The sequence below is a fragment of the Lissotriton helveticus genome, chromosome 7 (assembly GCF_964261635.1).
Source record: "Lissotriton helveticus chromosome 7, aLisHel1.1, whole genome shotgun sequence".
Taxonomy (NCBI): domain Eukaryota; kingdom Metazoa; phylum Chordata; class Amphibia; order Caudata; family Salamandridae; genus Lissotriton; species Lissotriton helveticus.
Window position 1 is genome coordinate 1468924812 of NC_136068.1, and position 24859 is coordinate 1468949670.

The 24859-nt window shown below is 50.2% G+C and overlaps 1 protein-coding gene across 2 annotated transcripts in view; it reads right to left on the reverse strand.

Moving 5' to 3' along the window:
- Positions 1-24859, reverse strand: part of LOC144770376 (scavenger receptor cysteine-rich domain-containing group B protein-like) — a 417105-nt gene that overhangs the window by 141516 nt on the left and 250730 nt on the right. For both annotated transcript variants that reach the window (XM_078654845.1, XM_078654846.1), the window contains one exon: positions 13473-13787. In XM_078654845.1, the coding sequence (XP_078510971.1) occupies positions 13473-13787 (315 nt within the window). The remainder of the gene's footprint in view (positions 1-13472; positions 13788-24859) is intronic.

Genomic DNA, 24859 nt, shown 5'->3' on the forward strand with positions numbered 1-24859 from the left:
TGATCCTCATCAGCAGGGCCATCTAGAATTAGAGTGTTTAGTGGCTCAAAATGACAATTAAAATCGCCCCTACTATCAGGGCAACTGCTGGGTCAAGAGTTAATATAAACTGTCTCAAATATTCAATAGCTCCAGATTCCTGCCCAATCTGTAAAGGTCTTGGATAAAAGTTAAGTAAGGCAATTTGTGTTTTTTTTGCGGGCATTGTTAAGAGAACACATTGTACATCATCAGATTTAGTTGGGATCTGCTCGGCTTTGGCACCAAGGTGGGTGTCCACCCAAGTACTTAGTACACCCGAGGGTCTTCCCCTACCCTTCATGGTGGCCAGTATGTTAAAAGAAGCAAAGCCTGTTCTCTGATATTCCTCCCGAGCCCACGTCTCCTGGAACAGGCAAACATCACAGTTTTCTACGAAAAGTCCCCAGTCTGGGCAAGATAATTTGTTTTTAATACCCGCCAGATTCCAGGACAGAATTTTAATATTGGCATTAGCCTCCAGCAATCGGGTATTCTGGTGTACCTCAGTGCATCCATCATCCTTAGCTGGCAAGCCACCAGGATACAATCCTGCCCGATTGTGCTCTGCCTTCTCCACCTCCAGTTCTGTATCAGAACCCCCCCTAGCTGGAAGAGGAGGTACAACTGTGGCTACACCATCCCGTATTAATAATGGTAAAGTGCCGGACGGGACACCGTCGTCCACACTACCCCCCCCCCCCCCCCCCACCCCCCTGTATCCTCCCTGCTATCATCAGTACATCCCTTTGGTGGTCTCTCGCACTCCTAAATTGTCAATCTACCTGATCCAGAATACTGAATCTATTTCTTACGGGAATGCAATTGATAGGGGGATATCATTGGTATCTTCACCAAAGTTTCTATTACGTGTCCGGACTCTTGGTCCCCAGCTATCCCAATTACCCCGAGACTGGCCTCCTCTCTTTGGAATCGGGATGAGGTTATGTGGAGTGGGAGGGTAAAAATAGGTTAGGGGAAGAGACTGTATTTGTGTTGATACCAATTACATATGTGCTTGACCACCCACCTGTTTCTGAAATTAATCAGAATACAGTCACCCTCAATATGTTTCTTTCGTTGCCCCACCCAATTTACTCTACAGGCAAAGAGGATTTCACTGGAAGCCTGTATGGGGAGAGGCCTGTTATAATTCAACCAGTGGATACATTTATTTTTGAGAGCGATATATGACTCATCTATGCCTTGGTTCAATGCAGGAACCCCTACTAGTACCACAACATACGGTATTGACTCCGGTGGAAGATCTATACCCGGAAATGCTGTCTTTGATGCGTGAGTAGTCACGGCACCTCTTAACGGAGTACGTGATCTCGCTGTTTTCTCTGAACCATGCATCGTACCACCCTCCTCAGACAGCATTGCTGGATTCATATTCTCGTTTGCTCCACCCCCATCATTTACCACGCTTCCACATGTTGTTGTGGTGTTCGGTATAACATTTTCACTAGTTGGGGCTAAAGATAGGTTAAGAGATGGGTTGGGAGGGGGCGGATGGGGTAGATTGCTAGAAACATAAGAGTTGCAAGTTACATTTGTTGCCATCACAAAATTCCCAGTGCCCCCTACTACCCGCATAGTGTCCTTAGCGTGGTTGGATACAAGAAGAGATTCAAGATGCAAGAGTCTTTCTTCTATAGAGTTAAGTCTGTCGTAGAGGGTAAGGCATGAATTGGTGAATAAAGTTTCCAGTTTAGACCAAATGTCTGTTCCTATCTGAATTGAATTACCATCACCACAGTTTGGAGTAATCGTGCTCACTCGGGCGACTGGCTTGGGTGGTTCAGGACTAGTTGACATTCCAATAGCTGTCGGCTCTCCGGGCTTTGTACATTTTGGAATTTTAGCTTTTTTTCTGTTCCTCTGGGGAGCTCCTCCTCGCTTTCTCTTGGTTGCAGGTTCTGGTTGACGATGTTGAGGCACCTTTTGCGAGATAGAACTACATGCAGACCTCTTTTGTGCTCTCGAAATTGCAACACTAGCATGCTCTTGGTTTTGTAGAACAACATGCGGGGGTATTGGTGTAACAGCTAAGCCGGAAGAAATATTAGACAGCCACCCAGTCTTGAAATTGCGGGTTGCCATTGCCTATGATATCAAGAGAGACAGTTACTAGAGTTGGAGGCTGCTCCGGTGAGCTTACATGAGCCAGCCTACCCAAGGCAGTGCTAGTAGTAACATGGAACTTTTGGAAATTTTCTTTGTCACTCCATGGGATCATTGTAAATCCAATAAACCTCAAAAAATGTATCCACACATAGGGGCTGATTACGATGGCGGGTGGATCCGCCCGCCATCATAACCTGATTTACCCACCGCCACATTACAATGGCGGTGGGTACCGTGGTGGACGAAAAGCCAGTCCTCTGCTTTTCTGCCGGTTGGCAATCATTACGATTGCCAGCCGGGCGGAGCTGGGGCACGTATACTGTGGCGGTGCCTGGCAGGCATATTATCATTTGAGATATCATCAGTGATGTCACTGACCATGTCATGAGTAATGTAATATGTGATGTCATCAGCAGTGTGTTGCGGGGGCGCGAGTTATTGTTAGCTGAACTAACTATAACGGGGGAATTTCTATGGTTTTGTGCGAGCGAAATGACCTATAAGGCCCCTGAAACCTATGGTTTTTTCAGTGAATTTATAAGGTTTTTTAAATGATAATGTCTAACTATAACGTGCCTGAAACCTATTTTTTTTTAGAGAATTTCAAAGGGTTTTTTAAATGCTCATTTCTAACTATAACGTGCCTGAAAACCTATGGTTTTTTAAAGAGAATTTCTGAAGTTTTTAAATGCTAGTTTTCTAACTATGCCTACAGAGGTAGGACATGTGAAGAAAGAAGACAAAATGCAGACAAAGAAGCAAAAGAACTGCAGAAAGAAGCAACAGAAGTCCACAAAGATGAAGACAAGTGCATGAAGAAGCAAGACATGTGCAGAACCAACAGAGGAGCAGAAAGAGGCCTTGTTGCAAAATCATCCTGTGCCCACAACTTTTTCAGACGGGTACTGGTGGTAACTGACTCTGACTAACCAGGCCTAGGGCCAGTGCTATGCCAAAATACAGTGAAAACACCTACATACACTAGAGAAAACTATGCGTTGGAGTACCCCTGTGATTAGCATGACCTCCTCTGTAAGGCCCTAGTACATAATAGGGCAAGGGGATTAAAACTACCTCTAAGTCAGAGGTGCAGAAATATGCTACTTTAACTAGTAGTTGCATTTCCAACCAACGCTCAGGAATTCCGCTGTGTAGGACGTACCAGGAGGGATTCTTGGCCCCCAAACTCCCTCAGGACTAAATTGAACTTCATTCCCCATCCTGTAGTCTGCCACTAGGCACGTTTGCAGAGTGGTAGAGGAAGGGGGCCCTGATCTCCGAAGACGTCTTAACAATCCCACTGTGTGGGACTTACTCGGAGGTAACAAGAGGGGTAGTTGGCCCGAGGACATCCTTGGGGGCCAACTTCTCAAACTTTTACCTCCAGTCAGTCCCACACAGCAGCATTGGTAAGTACTCGTACCAGGCCATGCCCACTTTGCCCACCACTCTACAAACCCGCTCCCTGGCATGCTCTTGGATGGGGATTGAAGTTCCCTTCACTGCTGGGGGTCCTGTAGGGGCCAACTAGCCTACCTTTTACCTCCAGTAAGCACCACGCAGTGGGATTGGTGAGAGGTAGACAAAGGACATGCCCACTTTCTCCACCACTCTGCAAACGCGCCCCCTGGCTCGTTGTAAATTGGGGGATTAAGTCCCCTTGAATCCTGAGGGTCCCTGGGGTCCAACTAGCCCACCAGGTACCTCCAGCTAGCGCCACAGAGCTGCGTTGCAGAGAGATGTAAAAAGGGGTGTGGCCCGGACACCTCTCTGCAATGCAGGCCTGTGGCGCATTCTGGAGGTACCTGGTGGGCTATTTGGCCCCCAGGGGCCCTCAGGATTGAAGGGGAATTAATTCCCCAACTTAAAACGTGCCACAGGGCGTATATGCACACGTCACCTCAGGCCCGTCCCTTCCCTTTACCACTGTGCAAACGTGCCCCGTGTCGAGTTTTAAGTTTTTTGTTTTTTGCTTTTGTTTTTAAATGGAGGGGGGCGGCATGGCCCTCCTCCTGAGGCCTCTATTGGCCCAGGGACGGCCTTATTTTTTATTTTTTTATTTTTGGGGAGGGTGGCCGCGTGGCCCCCCCTCCCGGGCCACTTCTAGCCCTGGGGATCCCATCCCACAGGGCAGGCCCTATCGGTTGGGGACCGTGGGGAGCCGCAATGCCCCCACCGTCCCGCCGGCTCCCACCGTCCTGCAGGAGCCAGCATTGCTTTTCCACATGGGGAGCTGCTGACATGCAGCTCCAGGAGGGGGGCCGCACGGCCCCCCTCCCACATAATACACAGCCCTGGGGAGGTGGTGGTCCCTGGAGTTCGGAGGTACGTAATGGACCCCCGCATTTAAATATTAGTGCCCCGGGGAGGTGGCGGTCCCCGGGGCTTGGGGGGGCTATGTCCCCCCAACCCACATTAAAAGAAACAAGCCCTGGGGCGGCGGTCCCTGGGGCTGCGGGGGCCTCCCTGGGCCCCCTCCATTACAATATTACATGCCCCCGGGAGCTGGCCCACCCGAGGGCTAAATAATAACAAAGCGCAGTGGGTGAGTGAATCTTGCCGATTTTTAAATAAAAAAAGATATTTTTGGGCTCTGGGGGTACTTGTGGGACCCTCTGAGCAGGCCTAGGGGGTCAGGGTGTTTCTACCCTGCCCCCTTTTCTTTTTGTCACCTTTATTTACCTGTTTTCTTGTGACTCGGTTCTACCGTGTCACAAGATGGCTGCCAACACTTCCTGGTTTGGAGTGTTGACAGCCAATTAGAATGAAGCTCGTGGTCGGGAGGGTCAGCGGATCCACCGCGCCTCTAAATTTCGAAACTTTTATTTTTTGATTTTCTCAGCAACTACTGAACAGATTTACACCATTTAACGAAAAGGGCGCTTTCTGAACCAAGTGCTACCTTTTTGCTAAATTTGGTGTAATTCCGCTCAGCAGTTCGAGCTGTAGCCGTGTCTAAAATTTCCTATGGGAAATTCATTTTCCGAAATCTTTTTTTTTAATTTCTAAGGAACTACTGAACGGATTGGCACCATTTAACAAAAAGAGTTCTTCCTGAAACAAGGGCTACCTTTTTCCCAAATTTGGTGTAATTCTGTTCAGCAGTTTGGGCTGTAGCCGTGTCTAAAGTTTCCTATGGAAAATAACATGGATAAAACATGTTTTTGGACCCCCTTTTTTCTCGACCCCCGCTTACTGAATCACCCAGAAACTATCAGGATAGGAGATGACTGGAGCGGGCCACAAGTTTTGAATTTTTCGCAAAGATTCGTCAACCGGCGCCAAAGTTATTGGGAAAAGAAAAAACGCTTTTCCCATGGAAACTAGGTCCTAACTATAACTAACTATAACTATCTACTGGCGACCACCAGTAGAATATATATATCGACTCCACGCTTCCCTAGTGCCTCGTCGCACAGAACGGAAACACGGACTCAAAGTATGCCGGTATCAGATTTTATTTATTTTATATTATATTAGTGGAACGGTGCATGCCTCAGACGTATTTCGGACAGGAGGCTGTGTCCTTGCTCACTAAACAAACGGGGAGGCTAAAACAGTGAATTTAAACATCCATTTGGCACCAACACAGTATAAGGTATAGACATAGAAAACAGACATGTCTTGTAGTACTGTTTCGCGAATGGAGACGGCCATCTTATAATGCATGTTATTCTCATTGTACAAAATACAACAATGTGCGCTACATATGATATAGCACTAAAACAAACATCGATAAAAGTAACATTTTTGCCCATTTGAAAAATCAAACAGCACTATATAAAATATATCTACAACAAGAATAATTGTTTGTAAAACATATTAAAGTGCAAAGTGCCTATGTAAACATACGATTCAATAAATTGCAAAATGCTGTTTTAAAACCATATATACATATATAAATATATTTCATATATATAACATATATATTATATATATATTACAAAAAATTTAATTTTGATTTCTTTTAAAACAGCTGTGAAGCACTCTGGTTTTAAAAGAAATACAAATTCAAATTTATCTACACTACATGATTCCCTTGGACTGAAAAGAAGTGTCTGTGCAAGAATGCAAATTGAAGAATGGTGCTGAATGCACAAGGATAATAGTGACTTGATATGAAGTGCGCTGGTGTTTTTGTTTCTTATGGATGTGACATTCTGTAACACCGCCCGTGGACAGACTGTCTTTGGTTAATGCTTATGGTGGAAAAGCATTTCACACCAATGCCGCACCTAACAATTGGTCTACATATAACGATACATGTGCCGGCATGTTTCTTGCACTGCAGGAATTTTAGACAATTACAGTCTCGATGACAACAACGATCAGAGGGCAACATCCATTGGTACAGGATTAACCAATCCCCCTCTCCCTCCCAGAATCAGCTGCCAATGAGAATCGATCTAGCATTCAAAAAGACTCTTGGAGAAACACTGTCTTTTTGCTGTTTGTTTGAGCGAGCTAGAAGAAGGCAAACGCCGAAACGCGTCCTCGCAGAATTAAACATTTTGGCTTGCAACCCCACGAGTGCAACGTGTTTCTTTATGGGACAGGAGCTTGTATTTGTTGAATGGACCCACCTCCATTTTTTGCGTGCACCCGTCTGAAAGAGTGCAGCACGCCCAAAGGTGGACACTGGAGCAGAATATAATATGCGGCGATGTGCACCGCCATTGAAGCACCCTGGGTACTAGCGTTGATATGTTCACTAGTCATACAGACTGGTGGAGTAACGGTAATCTACCGACTCCAGCGCGAGGCACCTTGGAGCAACGTGGCCGACGAGGGGTCCGCCATAAAGTAACATCTTTTCAGCGGGACAGTGTTCTAAATGTGTGGCAACTAACATGGGAGGTTTATTGAACTGCGAAGATGCCCATTGGGGGCATAACCTACCATCATTAGAACTGTCATCGAGACTGTAATTGTCTAAAATTCCCGCAGTGCAAGAAACATGCCGGCAACAACGATCAGAGGGCAACATCCATTGGTACAGGATTAACCAATCCCCCTCTCCCTCCCAGAATCAGCTGCCAATGAGAATCGATCTAGCATTCAAAAAGACTCTTGGAGAAACAATCAATCAATCAATCAATCAGGAGTTTGTTAAAGCGCGACTACTCACCCGTAAGGGTCTCAAGGCGCTAGGGGTGGGGGGGGTTGGGGGGGTGCAGGTTCCATTCCATCAAGGAGGGGGTCTGTCGAAGAGCCATGTTTTGAGGTTTCTTGTGAAGATGGGGAGCGATGTTGTCTGTCTGAGGTGGAGCGGAAGGGCGTTCCATGCTTTGGCCGCGAGGAAGGAGAAGGAGCGGCCTCCCGATCTGGTCTTTCTGGTGCGGGGGACCACAGCGTAGGAAAGCTGGGCTGATCGTAGGGTCCTTTGGGGTGCGTGGAATTTGAGTCGGCTGTTCAGGTATGCTGGTCCGGTGCCGTGGAGGGCCTTGTGTGCGTGGGTGAGCATCTTAAAGGTGATTCTCGCCTCGACGGGGAGCCAGTGGAGTGTGCGCAGGTGCTGGGAGATGTGGCAGTGTTTTGGCAGGTTGAGGACCAGTCTTGCGGCGGCGTTCTGGATGTTCTGTAGCTTGCAGATGAGGTTTTTGTTTATTCCGGCGTAGAGTGCGTTGCCGTAGTCGAGTCTGCTGGTGACCAGGGCGTGAGTGACTGTCTTTCGGTGTTCGAGGGGGATCCATTTGAAGGTCTTACGAAGGAGGCGGAGGGTGTGGAAGCAGGAAGATGAGACAGAGTTGATCTGGCGGTCCATTTTGAGCTCGGAGTCCAGGATGATTCCCAGGTTGCGTGCGTGGTCTGTGGGGGTTGGAGGGTTTCCGAGGGCGGTGGGCCACCAGGTGTCACTCCAGGCGTCGGGGTTTGGGCCCATGATGAGTACTTCTGTTTTGTTGGTGTTTAGTTGTAGGCAGCTGTTTTTCATCCATTTGGCGACGGCTTCCATGCCTTCTCGAAAGTTGCGTCTGGCGGTGTTGGGCTCGTTGGATAGGGAGAGGATGAGCTGGGTGTCGTCTGCATATGACACGATGTTGAGTCCGTAGGTTCTGACGATGGGGGCAAGTGGAGCCATGTAGATGTTGAAGAGCGTCGGCTGAGGGAGGAGCCCTGGGGGACTCCGCAGGTGATAGGTGTGGGGTCCGAGAGGAAAGGGGGGAGTCTGACCCGCTGCGTCCTGCTGGAGAGGAAGGAGCAGATCCAGTCGAGGGCCTTGTCCTGGATTCCTGCATCGTAGAGTCTGCGTATTAGGGTGCGGTGGGAGACTGTGTCGAACGCCGCTGATAGGTCGAGGAGGATGAGGGCTACTGTTTCTCCTTTGTCCAGTAAGGTGCGGATGTCGTCTGTTGCGGCGAGGAGGGCGGTTTCCGTACTGTGGTTTTTTCTGAAGCCGGATTGGGAGGAGTCGAGGATGTTGTGTTCTTCAATGAATGTGGCGAGTTGGCTGTTCATGGCTTTCTCGATGACTTTCGCTGGGAACGGGAGCAGGGAGATGGGTCTGTAGTTTTTGAGGTCGGTGGGGTCCGCTGAGGTTTTCTTTAGGAGGGGGTTGACCTCGGCGTGTTTCCAGTCGTCGGGGAATGAGGCGGTCGCCAGGGAGCGGTTGATGGTTTGGCGGAGTATGGGTGCGATGGTGTTGGCGGCTCTGTTGAAGATGTGGTGGGGGCAGGGGTCCATGGGGGCCCCTGAGTGGATTGACTTCATTATCTTCAGTGGGTCTTCGGTGGTGAGGGCTGTCCAGTCATCAATCGCTGGTTTCCGGGTGTCGGGGGTGGTTGGTGAGGGTTCAGTGTGTTGGTTGTCTTCGTCGAAGTTGTCGTAGATGCTCTTGATTTTGTGGTGGAAAAAGATGCTGAGTTTGTCGCAGAGGTCTTGTGAGGGAGGGATGTCGGTAGACTCGCTGGTGGGTTGGGCGAACTCCTTGATGATGCTGAAGAGTTCCTTGCTGTTGTGTGCGTGGGTGGAGATTCTGTCTTCAATCGCTTTTTTCCTCGTTTCTCTGATGAGTTGATGGTGGGCGTTGGTGGCGGCTCTGAAGTTGTTGTGGGCTTCTGTGGATTTGGTGTTTCTCCAGGCCTTTTCGAGGCGGCGGCATGTGCGCCTGGACTCTCGAAGTTCGGTGGTAAACCATCTGGCTTTCTTGGCACGGGTATTGTTGTTTTTCTTGAGGGGGGCTATGGTGTTGGTGCTGTCCGAGATCCATCTATGCAGGGTTCGGGCTGCGGTGTTGGGGTCATCGTTTTCCGCGATGGTTGGGGTGGAGTTGTTGAGTGAGGAGGTGAGCTGGTCATCGGTGATTTTGGTCCAGTTTCTTTGTGGAAGCAGGTGCTGGTGTCTGTGGATGGTGGGTGTTCTGAAGGTGAAGTGGACGCAACGATGGTCGGTCCATGGGAGTTCGGTGGTGTGGCTGAAGGTGATGGAGTTTCCTGTAGTGAAGAGGGGGTCGAGGGTGTGTCCTGCTGAGTGCGTGGGCTCGGTCACGATCTGGCGGAGTCCAATGTTGTGGAGGTTGTCCAGGAGGGATGTGGTGTTGGGGTCCAGTTGATTGTCGAGGTGGAAGTTGAGGTCTCCCAGCAGGGTGTAGTTGGTGGATGCGATGGCCTGCGGGGAGATAATGTCCATGATGGAGTTGGCGAAGCGTCCGCGGGGTCCAGGGGGTCGGTAGATGAGGGTTCCTCGGAGGGCGGAGGTGGGGCTGGCCAGTATCTTGAAGTGAAGGTGTTCCATCAGTTCTGTGGACTCGTCAGGGAGTGTGCTCAGGCGGAGGCTGGATTTGTGGACGATGGCGATTCCTCCTCCTGGGTGGATGGGGCGGTCCTTCCTGGAGATCTTGTATCCTTGGGGTATGGCGATGGCGATGTCCGGTCCCGAGGTGGTGTTGGTCCAGGTTTCGGTGAAGAATGCTACGTCTGGGGTTGTGCTGTCGAGGAGGTCCCAGATTTCTGTGGCGTGTTTGTGGAGGGATCGGACATTGAGGAGGATGCATTGCAGGGTCTTTAGTTCGGTTGTGTTCTTGTGGGCGGGTTGTGCTGGATCCGTGTTCTTGGCGGTGCTGCAGGTGTGCCGGCAGCGGTGACAGCTGAAACACTGTATTTTTGCTGTTTGTTTGAGCGAGCTAGAAGAAGGCAAACGCCGAAACGCGTCCTCGCAGAATTAAACATTTTGGCTTGCAACCCCACGAGTGCAACGTGTTTCTTTATGGGACAGGAGCTTGTATTTGTTGAATGGACCCACCTCCATTTTTTGCGTGCACCCGTCTGTAAGAGTGCAGCACGCCCAAAGGTGGACACTGGAGCAGAATATGATATGCGGCGATGTGCACCGCCATTGAAGCACCCTGGGTACTAGCGTTGATATGTTCACTAGTCATACAGACTGGTGGAGTAACGGTAATCTACCGACTCCAGCGCGAGGCACCTTGGAGCAACGTGGCCGACGAGGGGTCCGCCATAAAGTAACATCTTTTCAGCGGGACAGTGTTCTAAATGTGTGGCAACTAACATGGGAGGTTTATTGAACTGCGAAGATGCCCATTGGGGGCATAACCTACCATCATTAGAACTGTCATCGAGACTGTAATTGTCTAAAATTCCCGCAGTGCAAGAAACATGCCGGCAACAACGATCAGAGGGCAACATCCATTGGTACAGGATTAACCAATCCCCCTCTCCCTCCCAGAATCAGCTGCCAATGAGAATCGATCTAGCATTCAAAAAGACTCTTGGAGAAACACTGTCTTTTTGCTGTTTGTTTGAGCGAGCTAGAAGAAGGCAAACGCCGAAACGCGTCCTCGCAGAATTAAACATTTTGGCTTGCAACCCCACGAGTGCAACGTGTTTCTTTATGGGACAGGAGCTTGTATTTGTTGAATGGACCCACCTCCATTTTTTGCGTGCACCCGTCTGTAAGAGTGCAGCACGCCCAAAGGTGGACACTGGAGCAGAATATGATATGCGGCGATGTGCACCGCCATTGAAGCACCCTGGGTACTAGCGTTGATATGTTCACTAGTCATACAGACTGGTGGATTAACGGTAATCTACCGACTCCAGCGCGAGGCACCTTGGAGCAACGTGGCCGACGAGGGGTCCGCCATAAAGTAACATCTTTTCAGCGGGACAGTGTTCTAAATGTGTGGCAACTAACATGGGAGGTTTATTGAACTGCGAAGATGCCCATTGGGGGCAAAACCTACCATCATTAGAACTGTCATCGAGACTGTAATTGTCTAAAATTCCCGCAGTGCAAGAAACATGCCGGCAACAACGATCAGAGGGCAACATCCATTGGTACAGGATTAACCAATCCCCCTCTCCCTCCCAGAATCAGCTGCCAATGAGAATCGATCTAGCATTCAAAAAGACTCTTGGAGAAACACTGTCTTTTTGCTGTTTGTTTGAGCGAGCTAGAAGAAGGCAAACGCCGAAACGTGTCCTCGCAGAATTAAACATTTTGGCTTGCAACCCCACGAGTGCAACGTGTTTCTTTATGGGACAGGAGCTTGTATTTGTTGAATGGACCCACCTCCATTTTTTGCATGCACCCGTCTGTAAGAGTGCAGCACGCCCAAAGGTGGACACTGGAGCAGAATATGATATGCGGCGATGTGCACCGCCATTGAAGCACACTGGGTACTAGCGTTCATATGTTCACTAGTCATACAGACTGGTGGAGTAACGGTAATCTACCGACTCCAGCGCGAGGCACCTTGGAGCAACGTGGCCGACGAGGGGTCCGCCATAAAGTAACATCTTTTCAGCGGGACAGTGTTCTAAATGTGTGGCAACTAACATGGGAGGTTTATTGAACTGCGAAGATGCCCATTGGGGGCATAACCTACCATCATTAGAACTGTCATCGAGACTGTAATTGTCTAAAATTCCCGCAGTGCAAGAAACATGCCGGCAACAACGATCAGAGGGCAACATCCATTGGTACAGGATTAACCAATCCCCCTCTCCCTCCCAGAATCAGCTGCCAATGAGAATCGATCTAGCATTCAAAAAGACTCTTGGAGAAACACTGTCTTTTTGCTGTTTGTTTGAGCGAGCTAGAAGAAGGCAAACGCCAAAACGCGTCCTCGCAGAATTAAACATTTTGGCTTGCAACCCCACGAGTGCAACGTGTTTCTTTATGGGACAGGAGCTTGTATTTGTTGAATGGACCCACCTCCATTTTTTGCGTGCACCCGTCTGTAAGAGTGCAGCACGCCCAAAGGTGGACACTGGAGCAGAATATGATATGCGGCGATGTGCACCGCCATTGAAGCACCTTGGGTACTAGCGTTGATATGTTCACTAGTCATACAGACTGGTGGAGTAACGGTAATCTACCGACTCCAGCGCGAGGCACCTTGGAGCAACGTGGCCGACGAGGGGTCCGCCATAAAGTAACATCTTTTCAGCGGGACAGTGTTCTAAATGTGTGGCAACTAACATGGGAGGTTTATTGAACTGCGAAGATGCCCATTGGGGGCATAACCTACCATCATTAGAACTGTCATCGAGACTGTAATTGTCTAAAATTCCCGCAGTGCAAGAAACATGCCGGCAACAACGATCAGAGGGCAACATCCATTGGTACAGGATTAACCAATCCCCCTCTCCCTCCCAGAATCAGCTGCCAATGAGAATCGATCTAGCATTCAAAAAGACTCTTGGAGAAACACTGTCTTTTTGCTGTTTGTTTGAGCGAGCTAGAAGAAGGCAAACGCCGAAACGCGTCCTCGCAGAATTAAACATTTTGGCTTGCAACCCCACGAGTGCAACGTGTTTCTTTATGGGACAGGAGCTTGTATTTGTTGAATGGACCCACCTCCATTTTTTGCGTGCACCCGTCTGTAAGAGTGCAGCACGCCCAAAGGTGGACACTGGAGCAGAATATATATATATATATATATATATTCTCTGCCCCAGCTTGACAAATCACCCCGAAAAAGACAGGAGCTGACCTGAGCAGGGCATTAGTTTTGAAAATTTCGCAAAGATTCGTCTAATAACGTCAAAGATATTGACAAAACAAAAAACACTTTTACTAGAAAACTAGTTGTTAACTATAACTGATGCGACCGCCAGTAGGTAATATGTATGCTTTATTCAATCAGTATGATAATTTTATACCACTATGTATGCAGCATTTTCGTTGATATACAATGGTTATTTACTTTCATCCTTGTCTTTGTATTTTTTTCAGTAGTTCATAAAATCTTTAAAAAATTAGGTAAAAAGCTTTGGAAAAAGTTCTACAGAAATTGCATAGATAAATAAAGAGCCATAAATACATGGACGTGTATAGGTAATAATATATTCAGTTATAATTACCTGAACAAACAACCCCAACATCCTCTGCATGGCGGCAGTTATGCTTCCCCAAGGAAGAAGCAGTACAGTGCATCAAGGAAGCCTCATTTCCTTTGCAGTTCACATCATCCAACCATATAGGCCCTGTGCCTTCTCCAAAGAAGGCCGAACCAGGGGCCGACAGTGCAGCACCACATCCTAGTTCTCGGCAAACCACTTGAGCATTGGTCAGGCCCCAATGGTCATCGCAAACGGTTCCCCAAGTGCTTTGATGGAAGACCTCCACCCGGCCAGCACAGCGACCTGGCCCATTTACAAGGGTCAGACCCAAACCTTCTGTGGATGAAAAGGAATGGATTAAGCTCTAGGTGGAATCCACAGCCATATGCTAATGCTTACAACTGAAACAGGGGTAATACTAGACACTATGCAACACAACCTTCTACAGTGGCCTACTATTAAAACTTAAGTCCAATTTTAGTTAACCCCTAAAATATTTCCTGCATGACATTGATTATATTTGCAAGGAGGCAATTTATTTCACAATCAGATTACTCTTCCTTTGCAACTCTGTGGCAAAATATAATGTGGCATATGAAAAAGGGTACTTACCTGTAATAGCAGTTCTTTATCCAGGGTATCTTCATTAAATTATAAACACTTTTGGGGTAGATTTATGAAAAAGTCATGCAACACAGCAAGACAAGTTGCTGTGCTGCGTGACAGGGAGAGTCTAGGAATGCACCAAACCTACTACGAATTTAAGCAATCCTGTTCGCTCCCTGCACTGGTGGACTGACTGCTCCCTAATGCCAATGCAGGCCCTCTTGCGCCATGGTGCAAGGGTGACTGTGTTACATGTAGGATTGTTTTTGTGCATGAATAGACACCTTCCTGAAATAAAGATATTTTCCTCATTATGCCTCTGTTGGGAAGGCGTACTATTTTCAGGGAATGCGCAAAAATCCATGGGTAGATGCAAGGAACGCCTTCCCAATGCAGAGTAAGGCAAGGCAGCAATTTGCACTCCCTTGTGTTACTATGGACTTACTAAGCCTCGCAGAGCCCCACAAAGAGGATTTGCATGGTTTAGAAAATCGCACTTTAGCCCTTGCGTTGTCTTGCGTGATGCAAGGGCTATACAAGGGCTTTGTAAATCTGGCTCCGAATATTTACACCTTTGCAGGGCGTGGCCTGGAGCCGTCAATGGTGGACGTGTAGTTCCCCAGCTCCGTCCTTAGCCCTGTAATATTAGCTGATTATCCTGCATTTCCCTACCTGCAGCGCACCTGATCCCTACCTGGATTGTCTCTGGGGGCGTGCGGAGTGGAGCGGTGCGGCTCTCCACCTGGCAGTCCGCTCCTCAGGCGAGTTCGGAAGTCGGAGCCTGTGGCGGCCTGTGCGACGCCGTGAAGCCCCGGCCTCGCGTGACTGGCCTGGCCGGCCTACCCCCTGCCCTCTTCGCGGTTCAGTCGGAACCCGGGCTTGGATTCCTGAATTGTTCCCGACCGGGGCTACGGTGAGAGAGGTGGTCCCCTGCGTGGTCCTGGGACCCTGCTGCCCTCTGGCCCGGCTGATTAGCAGGGGCCTGCCTGCCTGATGTGGTGACCTGCGGGACGCGGGAGAACTCCTGGGCTGTCCTCCCCCCACCCGCGGAGATACCGGGACCCCGGCGCTTTATCACGGGGCCGCACACTGGCGAGCGGACGGCCCGTGTGATCTCCTGCCGCCACCACGAGCCCAGCTCCGCCCATAGCGGGCTTTCTGACACTCCTTGCCAGGCCGGCCTGACCACATCGAGGTCCTGCGCCATCTTGTCCACGGCGAGTCCCCCCTGGGACGTAGCGCTCTTACTCTGCCTGCCCCTGGACCACCGGCCGGAGACCCTGGGCGTCCTGCTCAGAGTGGCGAGCACTACCAGCACGCAGTCCTCAGGTGCGGGGACCGGAGGAGGAGAAGAACGCATAGCGCTTTGACGCCCTTTACCAAGCGCCACAGCCCTGACTCTTGCCGCGCTGCTAGCCCTACAGTGCACTAAACCCCGCCATTTCTTCCATACCTCTGGCTCGGTGGAGCGGGGCGATAACTACTTGAGGACCTACCGAGGCGCACCTGCCCATCCCCGGCGTTGTGACACCGAGTTATTAACCAGTACTGCGACTACCAGCCCTGGGGTCTTCGCTACTTCCACCTCAGCTCCACACGTGGTGATCCCTCCATAACCACTACTAGACACCTGCCAGGACTGCAGCGGACTGCTGCACACACTACAGCGCCACCCTGCTCACGAGATCCATGGGCAAACACAGGGACAAACCCCGGGCCCAGGGTGCACAGATGGACGCGCAATCGACGGGCTCAGACGACCCACTGGCCTCCTCCAACATGGAAATCATTCCGCCGACTGGTAAGGGATCACAGGACGCCAAGCTGGATCTGATCCTGAATGAGATACGCGCGACGCGGGAAGCGCTAGAAACTCGCATGGATACCATGGCGACCGGGCTGTCCCTGCTGAAGGCTGATCATAACAAGTTGGCGGACAGGGTGGCGGAGCACAAAATAGCGCTCGACGACCTAATCCCGCAACAGACGGAACATTCCGCGAAATTGGAAAACGTGGAGAAACAGCTGAAGAGACTCTGGGATAGGGTGGACGATGCAGAAGGACGTGCCCGCCGCAACAACGTCCGCATCCTGGGCATTCCGGAGAGAAGCGAGGGAAGGGACCCCACACGATTCGTGGAAGATTGGCTACGGAAGCTGGTGGGCCAGAGAGACCTCACCCCCCTCTACAGTGTGGAACGAGCCCACAGAGTACCATCGAAGCCACCACAGCCGGGGGCGCCTCCTCGCCCCCTGATCGCTCGTCTCCTCCACTTCAGAGACCGAGACACAGTCCTCCGAGCGGCCAGGGAGGAAGCACCGATACGCTTTGAAGATACGAATATATCGGTCTACCCTGATTTCACTCCCACTGTCCAACGGGCCAGGTCCACCTTCCTCGGGGTGAAACGTAATTTACGGGACAGGAACATGAAATATGCCCTTTTGTTCCCTGCTCGGCTCAAAATCCTGCATAACAACAGGTCCCATTTTTTCGACTCGCCAGAGGAGGCAGCGGAGTGGATGGAGGTCACCCTGTCCCCGCCGACGTCGCAGGACCCACCCACAGGCCGCCGAGGAGGCTCCCGCAGGAGCTCGCCGGGACGACGGAACCCCACTCACAGTCCCGACCGACATTCCTCTCCTGGAACATCGACAGTGGTGCACCCCCTTGGACGCACAGCCGTGGACCACTCTTCGCCTTCGCCGCAACGGCGTCTCACTGAGGCAGCGCTGGCCACCCACGACGCGGGAGCACCCGGAGACAGACACACCGACACCACCGACACCCGCACTGAGGTGTCTGGCTCAGTTGACAGCTTACAGCTCTACCCAAAGATCACGGCCCAGATGGCGGCGGAGTTCTGAGCCATGAAGAGATTGATCCTCTCCGGGTGGTAAAGTATGGCTATTCCCCCCTCCTTCACGTATGGTGAGCTGCATGTGTGGGGGCCCATAATCTTGTGGGCTTTCAAACTCAAGTAGACCGTTCAGTGTCGTACGACGGAGGCCTACCACCCCCGGTATGCACACGAACTTGACTGACTTGTGCCCACGTTGGGCATCATGGTTTGGCTCCTGGGTACGTTGGCTCAGGGACCCTTTTGTTCAGGGGTTGAATGTTTGCGAGACACTCTCATTTTTATGTACAACAAGACATGTGGGGTCACCCAGGAGATTCGCATTATTGCATCACACAAAGGATGATGGGGCCTCTTAACAATTACCGATTGTGCACCTGGAATGTGCGGGGTATGGGATCAGTGCACAAGCGACATCGGATCCTGGCGCAGCTCAACCGCAGGGGGACGCAGATTGCTTGTATGCAAGAGACACATTTGAACGCTGCTGAAGCGGTAAAACTGCGAAAGAAGTGGAGAGGGCAACTTTTTTCCACCTCATATTCTGCATTCTCAAGGGGGGCGGCGATTTGGCTACGTGGCTCACTTCCATTCCAGATGTTAGAGCAACGGATTGATCGGGAGGGTCGCTATGTGTTTGTACGGGGACTATTGGATGGGGAGGCGGTTGTCATTGGATGTGTGTACTCACCTAACGTAAACCAGTTGGAATTCTTGCAAACTATCAATGAGGTGATTGCGGGTTGGGCTGATCTTCGCTGGTTCATCGGGGGTGATTTCAATGCTGTTCTTGATGTTGGGCTAGATAGATCACATCCCCCATTACAGGCTACCGAGAGCAGGAAACAGGCAGACGCGCTTGCGAGTTGGGCTGAGGGCTGGGATTTGGCGGATGTGTGGCGCAGCGTACACCCTATGGACAGGGAATACACCTTTTACTCCCCCCCGCATCAGCTTCATACCAGAATAGACCATGTCTTTTGCTCCCGCTCCCTTTTGACATTAATTGTCCAGACCCAACACATAGGGAAAACCCTATCGGACCACAACCCCGTGGAGGTTATCTGGCAGTGGGGTAGACAACTGGCTCCCATCCCGACTTGGCGACTGTCTCCTGATCTCCTCGAGGATTCGGTCTTCCGGTCCTCCCTGTCCGATACTATTGACACCTACTTTTCCACAAATACACACACAGCCAGCTCCCGACAGATAGAATGGGACACTTTCAAAGTCTGTCTTAGGGGGGCTGCCATGGCCACTAAAGTAGGGAGGAGAAGTGAGGTGATTGGCCGACTGAAAGAGGTGGAGGGCTCACTTGCGTCCCTGGAGAATGAGGCAGCGGGCACCAATGTTCCCTTTACACCACTGCAAGACGCACATATTAGACACGCAGAGCTGCTGGAAGACCTGCGGCTTCTGGACTACAGGGAATTTACGAATAGGCAACACTCACAAGCAGACCGAGCCGGCCCCCTATTGGCCCGACTATTGCGGGACTCCCCGATCAGCCAACCCATTTTGAGGGTCTTGGACCAATCTGGCCACCCGGCTACCACCCAAATAGGGATTAATATGGCGTTCCGGGAGTATTACACTTCACTGTACGCTCCCCCGCAGCCCATGTCGGCACCCGCCCTTGAGGCCTTCATGGAAGGTTTAGCTCTACCACAACTTACTGCCACCCAGCAAGACGACTTGAAACGTGCGGTTTCAGTAGCAGAAATTAGGCAGGCGATACGTGCCCTTCCGAGGGGTAAGACCCCTGGCACAGATGGCCTCCCGGCTGAATTTTACGCGACATTTATTGATGTTCTGGCGCCCCGATTGCATACTATTTATTCGGAGGCCCTGCGTACATCCTCTCTACTGCAATCATCCATGCAAGCGTTGATCACGTCCCTCCTGAAGCCAGCCAAAGATGGTCTACAGCTGGCCGATTACAGGCCCCTGTCCCTTCTCAATACGGATTCTAAAATATTGAGCAAGGTACTAGCGTCCCGGCTCGTTCAGTATGTGCCTCAACTGGTCCACCCGGATCAGTGTGGTTTTGTACCGGGCCGCAATACGGCCATGAACCTTAGGCGTCTGGCCCAGCTCATGCTAGGAGAGAATGTGATCACGGACTCCGAGGGCTGCATATCTCTGGACTTAAAACAAGCGTTCGACTCCTTGAGGTGGGACTATATGTTTTCCACACTGGCAGGCTTCGGAATACCGCCAGAATTCCTTGATTGGGTCAAATTGCTGTATACCACCCCCACGGCCAGAGCACGCACCTCCCATCAAATTTCAGGCCCCATAGCTATAGCGCGGGGCACCAGACAGGGATGCCCGCTCTCCCCTCTCCTCTTCGTCCTTGCCCTGGAACCATTGCTTTGTAGACTTCGGTTGTTGGCCCCCCACTATGGTATACGACGACATGGTACGGATCACATAGTATCTGCATATGCGGATGACCTCATATTATATTTTAGGAACCTGAGGGGCGACTTGAGTCCGGTTTCCAGGATTTTTGAGGATTTTAGAGACATCTCTGGTCTCACCATCAGTGAATCTAAGTCCTATGGGTTCACCTTTACAGCAGTGGACGGGTCGGCCCCCCTGCCTTTTGCCCCCCACACCTTCCAGATGGCGGACACCACCTTCCGGTATCTTGGGATGCAGATATATAGAGAGGCGGGCATGATGATAGATGGCAATTTAGGGAGGGCTATCAGGACGCTGAAGTCGCAAATTCAGTTCTGGCTGACATTGCCGCTCTCCATACCAGGCAGGGTGGCTATATCCAAGATGGTGATGCTACCCCGCCTCATCTATTACTTCACCAATCTGCCATTCCAGATCCCGGCGGTAACGTTCCGGACCCTCGATTCCCTCCTCACCGAACTTGTGTGGGGTCATGGCCGTCGGCGCATAGGTCTGGCCAAATTACAGCTTCCCTCTGATTCCGGAGGTATGAGCTTGCCAGACTTCAGGGCGTATAATTATGCATGCCAGCTACAATGGCTCGCTTACTGGGTGGCGGGCCGTAATCTTCATGAGATTGATGTTTCAAAGGAAGATCACGCTAAGGGGAGAGTGCACACCTTGCTACTACCTGGCTCGGATCTACCTAGAAACGCCCCGCCGCTTCTCAAACTGGCGGTTACGTACTGGCGGAAAGCAATAAAATACACGTCCCCCGGGACACCTTATGCCCCCACGGTACCTCTGTTAGGAATACCTCTGGGCCTGGGCACCCTTACGACGACCCTACTGGGGCCATGGCATGATGCGGGTGCCACACATGTGGGAGACCTCTATGCAGAGGGACACCTGTTATCGTTTGAGGACTTCCAGACCAAACAGGGCATCCCCGACGGCTCCTTTCTTCTATACGCCGGCCTCCGCCATTATCTTACACGCAAATGGTCACCGGACGGGCAGGAACCTGGTACGAACCCTCTCGTCGCAATGCTCTACCTTATGGGAACGGGTGGCCATCTGACCAGGTGGCTCACGGCTAGCATTAAAGCGGGTAGGGCACTCACACTAATGCCACTGAGGGCGGCGTGGGAAACAGACATAGGGAGGCCATTGCGGGACGCTGAGTGGAGGCGCATACTACAGTTCCCCAAAAAAGTAGCTAGGAACCCCAAATACAAGTTCATACAACTAATGTTACTGCACAGAGCTTACCTGACACCACACCGCCTCCATGTGATGTTCCCTGCATCCAAGAGCAACTGCCCCAGATGTGATACAGACGATGCTACACTGGTACATATGTTATGGCAATGCCCTAAGCTGGGGTATTTCTGGTCCACTGTACATACCTCCCTTGAGCAGGCCGGTGCTCTATCCAGGTCCCCTACGCTAGAACATACATTGCTGGGGCTGGGGCCATCAACACGCACCAGGTCCGTGGCGACGCGCTTCTCGGATCTGGCGCTGTTACTGGCGAAGCGCGCTATCACGATCAGATGGAAGTCGTCTACACCACCTGACCCTGACCTGTGGAGGGCGGAGGTTGTACGCTGGGGTAAGGCGGAGGGTGAGGCCCTACAGAGAGAGGAACGTAGGGGGCTTAGGAGGACTCCGATCTCCTTGGATTGGTTCGCCATGGTGGGGGCGTTTGAGGCTGACAATGCCGACGATGAGGAGGACGCGAGTGTGTAGCCACTTATGGTAGGGCTGAGCCCTACTTCACTCTCCCATACACGAATACAATCCACGGTGCACTGCGTTGGGGTACGAAGGACCCTGACCCGTAATACATGCTGCCATACCTTATGTGTGTTTAAATTCTAATGTGTTAATACATTGGGCGTCGCCCACTTGTCGATTTTTACATAATGTACCTGTATAGAGAGTGTCGGGTGGGATTTCATGTGGGTGGAGGGAGGGATCGGGTATAGTTGGGACTGTTCGTTTAAGGCAGAATGAAGTTGAAAATGAAAAATCTATTACATTATATTTCTTTCTATGATCGGAGCAAAGCATGTATGTATCACCAGGATTGTTAATATGCTCGTATATATATGGAATTGTATGCATGTTGCTGCTCGACATACTGTGCTAATAAACAGATTTAAAAAAAAAAAAAATATTTACACCTTTGCTCATTTTGTGCAAGAAGATCATGCGTCGTGGATTCAACATATAAATGCCACAAACATGCCGAATTTTCAAGAATTCCAGATTGCATATATATTAACCAATTTTCATGCAATAATTATAGTTTACATAAATGTGAATCAGCAATCTAATGGATATCCTGGAAACATGGTTTATTTGGCCCTTGACTTCTTTAAACAAAAAGCAAGTACACATATATGGCACAGTCCTACCATTTGTGAAGAAACCCAATTCGGATCCTTCCAATTGGTCCAATTAGAGACCCATTTCTCTGCTCCTCATCCTGTCCAATAGCATAGAAAAACATGTTTGCAAAGGACTTTCTGCTTTTGTGGAGTTGTCTACATGACTCTCAGTCTGGCTTCAGAGCAGGACACAGTAAATAATCCGGCCTACTTGGGGTCACAAAACATCTCAGGATGAGATGGCAGCACTGATATTACTTGATCTTAGTGCTGCTTTCAAGACGGTGCCCCATGATTTGCTCCTATTGAGACTGTCACATTTGGGGGTCAAGGGAACAGCACTTTTCTAGATGTCCTCTTTTATAAAGGGTTGAACCTGCAGGATCGTCTCTGGCAGCATCTCCTCCATGTTTCATGCATTGACCTCTGGGGTCCCTCAAGAATCATCCCTAAGGCCGGCACTTTTCAACATCTATTTCGCCACCTGGCTGACCTGGTTGAATGCTAATATCTTACTTTATTTTCCTATGCGGATGATACTAAAATCATCTTCTCTCTATCATCAACTCAGGAGCACAATTCTGTGTCCTTGAATTCCTGCTTGAATCAACTAGCCTCATTGCAGAACAACAACTCGCTGAAACCTATTGGAGGTAAGACTGAGGTGTCGGTGCACGGAAAGAAACCATCCCTTTGGGGACCACAGCGCTGACTGGACGCTCGCGACATCCCTGTGCCGGCACTTAAAGTCAAGAATACTGGCTTTTAAGTGGACACTAAGCTTTCCATGAAACCACAGGTGGAAAAGGTATCTGTGACCTCTTTGTTGACCCTGAAATAGCTATAGAAATGTATTTGGCTACTCCCTATATCTGCCAAAGAACTGTCATTCAGACACTTATTTTGTTCAGATTGGATTACAGCGACATCCTTTACTTGCGGGTTGATAAAGCCTCCATGAGAGGAGATTTATAGTCTGCCTAAACAAGTATCAGTTACATCTCTCCTCCGTGATCTTCACTCCGTCAAGGTGGAGAAACACATCCAGTTTAAGGCCTTGTGCTACATCTAAAATGCAAGGGCAGGGGATGTCCCCACCTTATTAATGGCCTGATAAACCCCCATCAGCCTGCTCGCTCTATTGCTGCAACATCCTCTCCCTGTTCATGGTTCCTATGATCAAAAGGATTTGAATGGGAGGTTGTTCCTTTCCTTACCTCAACCCCAAGCTCTGGAATGCTTTACCAGAACACCTGAGATTCTGTACTTTACTGCACACAACTAAAGGCTTTGATATTCTGAACTAGCTTGTCCTAATGTAACCCTACCTGTTACTAAAAGTGCTGAAGAACCCTCCGTGGGCAGCTGCCACGGTATGTAATCATATTCTTTTTTAAAGTACATCTGTCCTGCAAGCTGCATTACTTCACCCTGTTAGCAGCAGACCCTCATTCTAGGTCCACTCTCTCCCCTGTCTCTTGCCTCCAGACCTCGACCTCCTCCTTGGGAGGTTCGAGGCTGCTGCCCGCTCCTGTGCTGCTGCCCGCTCCAACTGGGACCAGACTGCCTGCAACCACCGTAACCTTTCTCAGCCATTTTTTTCTTACTTTTTTCCCTGTTGTGCCACTGTGTTTGTGCCCATCTGTGTCTTACTCTAATTCCACCACTGTTTTTATTTTCTTGTGCCTGCCTGTTCCTTTCGCCTTTCGCCGCTGTTGCCCCTATGGCCTCTCCCCCTAAGAATTCCCCCCCGGAAGTCCCCTGCTCCCGCCTCCCAGCCTCTCCTCCTCCCACCTCCCCGCGGACGCACGCAGCAGGCGCTGCCAGCGCGCCAAAGGCATAGCAGTCTGTGCCCGGCTGCAACCTGACCATGGCCAGCACCAGGAACCCTGGACCTCCCACTACCCATCGCTACGACACCACCACTCTCCTTGCACTCAACCCTGGAAGACTTAGCGAATGCCAACAGACCTCGCCGAACACACCCCATGGCTTGTTCTCCTGCTTCCACTGCCGCCTAGAGTAGACCTGGGCATAGTTAGCGTAGCAGCACTACACATTTGAAATTCACGTACGTAGTCTGCATAGCATAGCTGATGACACTGTGTACTCGTCTGCACTGTGAAAAAAATGCAAAATAATTGTAAATGGCATACTGCGCAGTGCCAGTTATGATAAAGAAACAAAGAGCTGCAGTTCAACTGGTGGTTACTAGATGTCCCTCACGAGCCAAATGCAAATGCTTGATGAAAGGGTTTCAATGGTTTTGCATTTGACTTGTGAGGGACATCTAGTAACAACTAGTGGAACTGCAGCTTGATGTAAGAATAATTTCAATGCTTTGCATTTGACTCGTGAGGGACATCTAGTAACGACTAGGTGAACTGCAGCTCTTTGTAGAATTATTTTGATATTGGATACTATAATATTCACTGCCCACTGCTAATCTCGTCCCATAATGCTTTGCAGGGCCTTTGGTTGGGATTGTTTTTTGCCAATAACTGTGCTTGGGGTGGTCCTAAGAGGATGGGTCCACCACTGAAGTTCAACAAAATGTGCTTTTTGTTTATGCTCTTTGTGTTCAAGGCATCTGCTTGGTCCTTCCCCTAGGTTAAGGGGGGCCCCAAAATCATCAGCTCTCTCATTGCCTAATGTTTTCATTGTTAAAGTTCACTTTTGTGAATTGGTTATATGCTTTTAAGCATGTAAAATTACTTTTTCAAAGCATCTGAGGATGTTGATTTATTTGCTACGCTACGCGTGCATTGCGAAATAGCACAAACTTTGCATGCTCTGTTTGCGTAGTGTAGGATTATGCCCAGGGTTACTGCTGCCAGACTATGCCCAGGGTTACTGCTGCCAGACCCTCACTGCCATAACCGGCCACCAACACCGCCGATGCCAGCACCAGCGACACCATAAAATGCATCTTCCTCAATGTACGCTCCATACACAAACATGCCATGGAAATCTGGAACCTACTCGACTCTCTCTCACCCGACATCGCCTTCTTCATAGAGACCTGGACCAATGCATCCTTCACCCCCGACATCAGCAGCCCCATCCCAGACAGATACAAGATCCAGAGGAAAGTCCGCCCCAACCACCCAGGAGGGGGCCTCGCCATCGCCCACAAAAG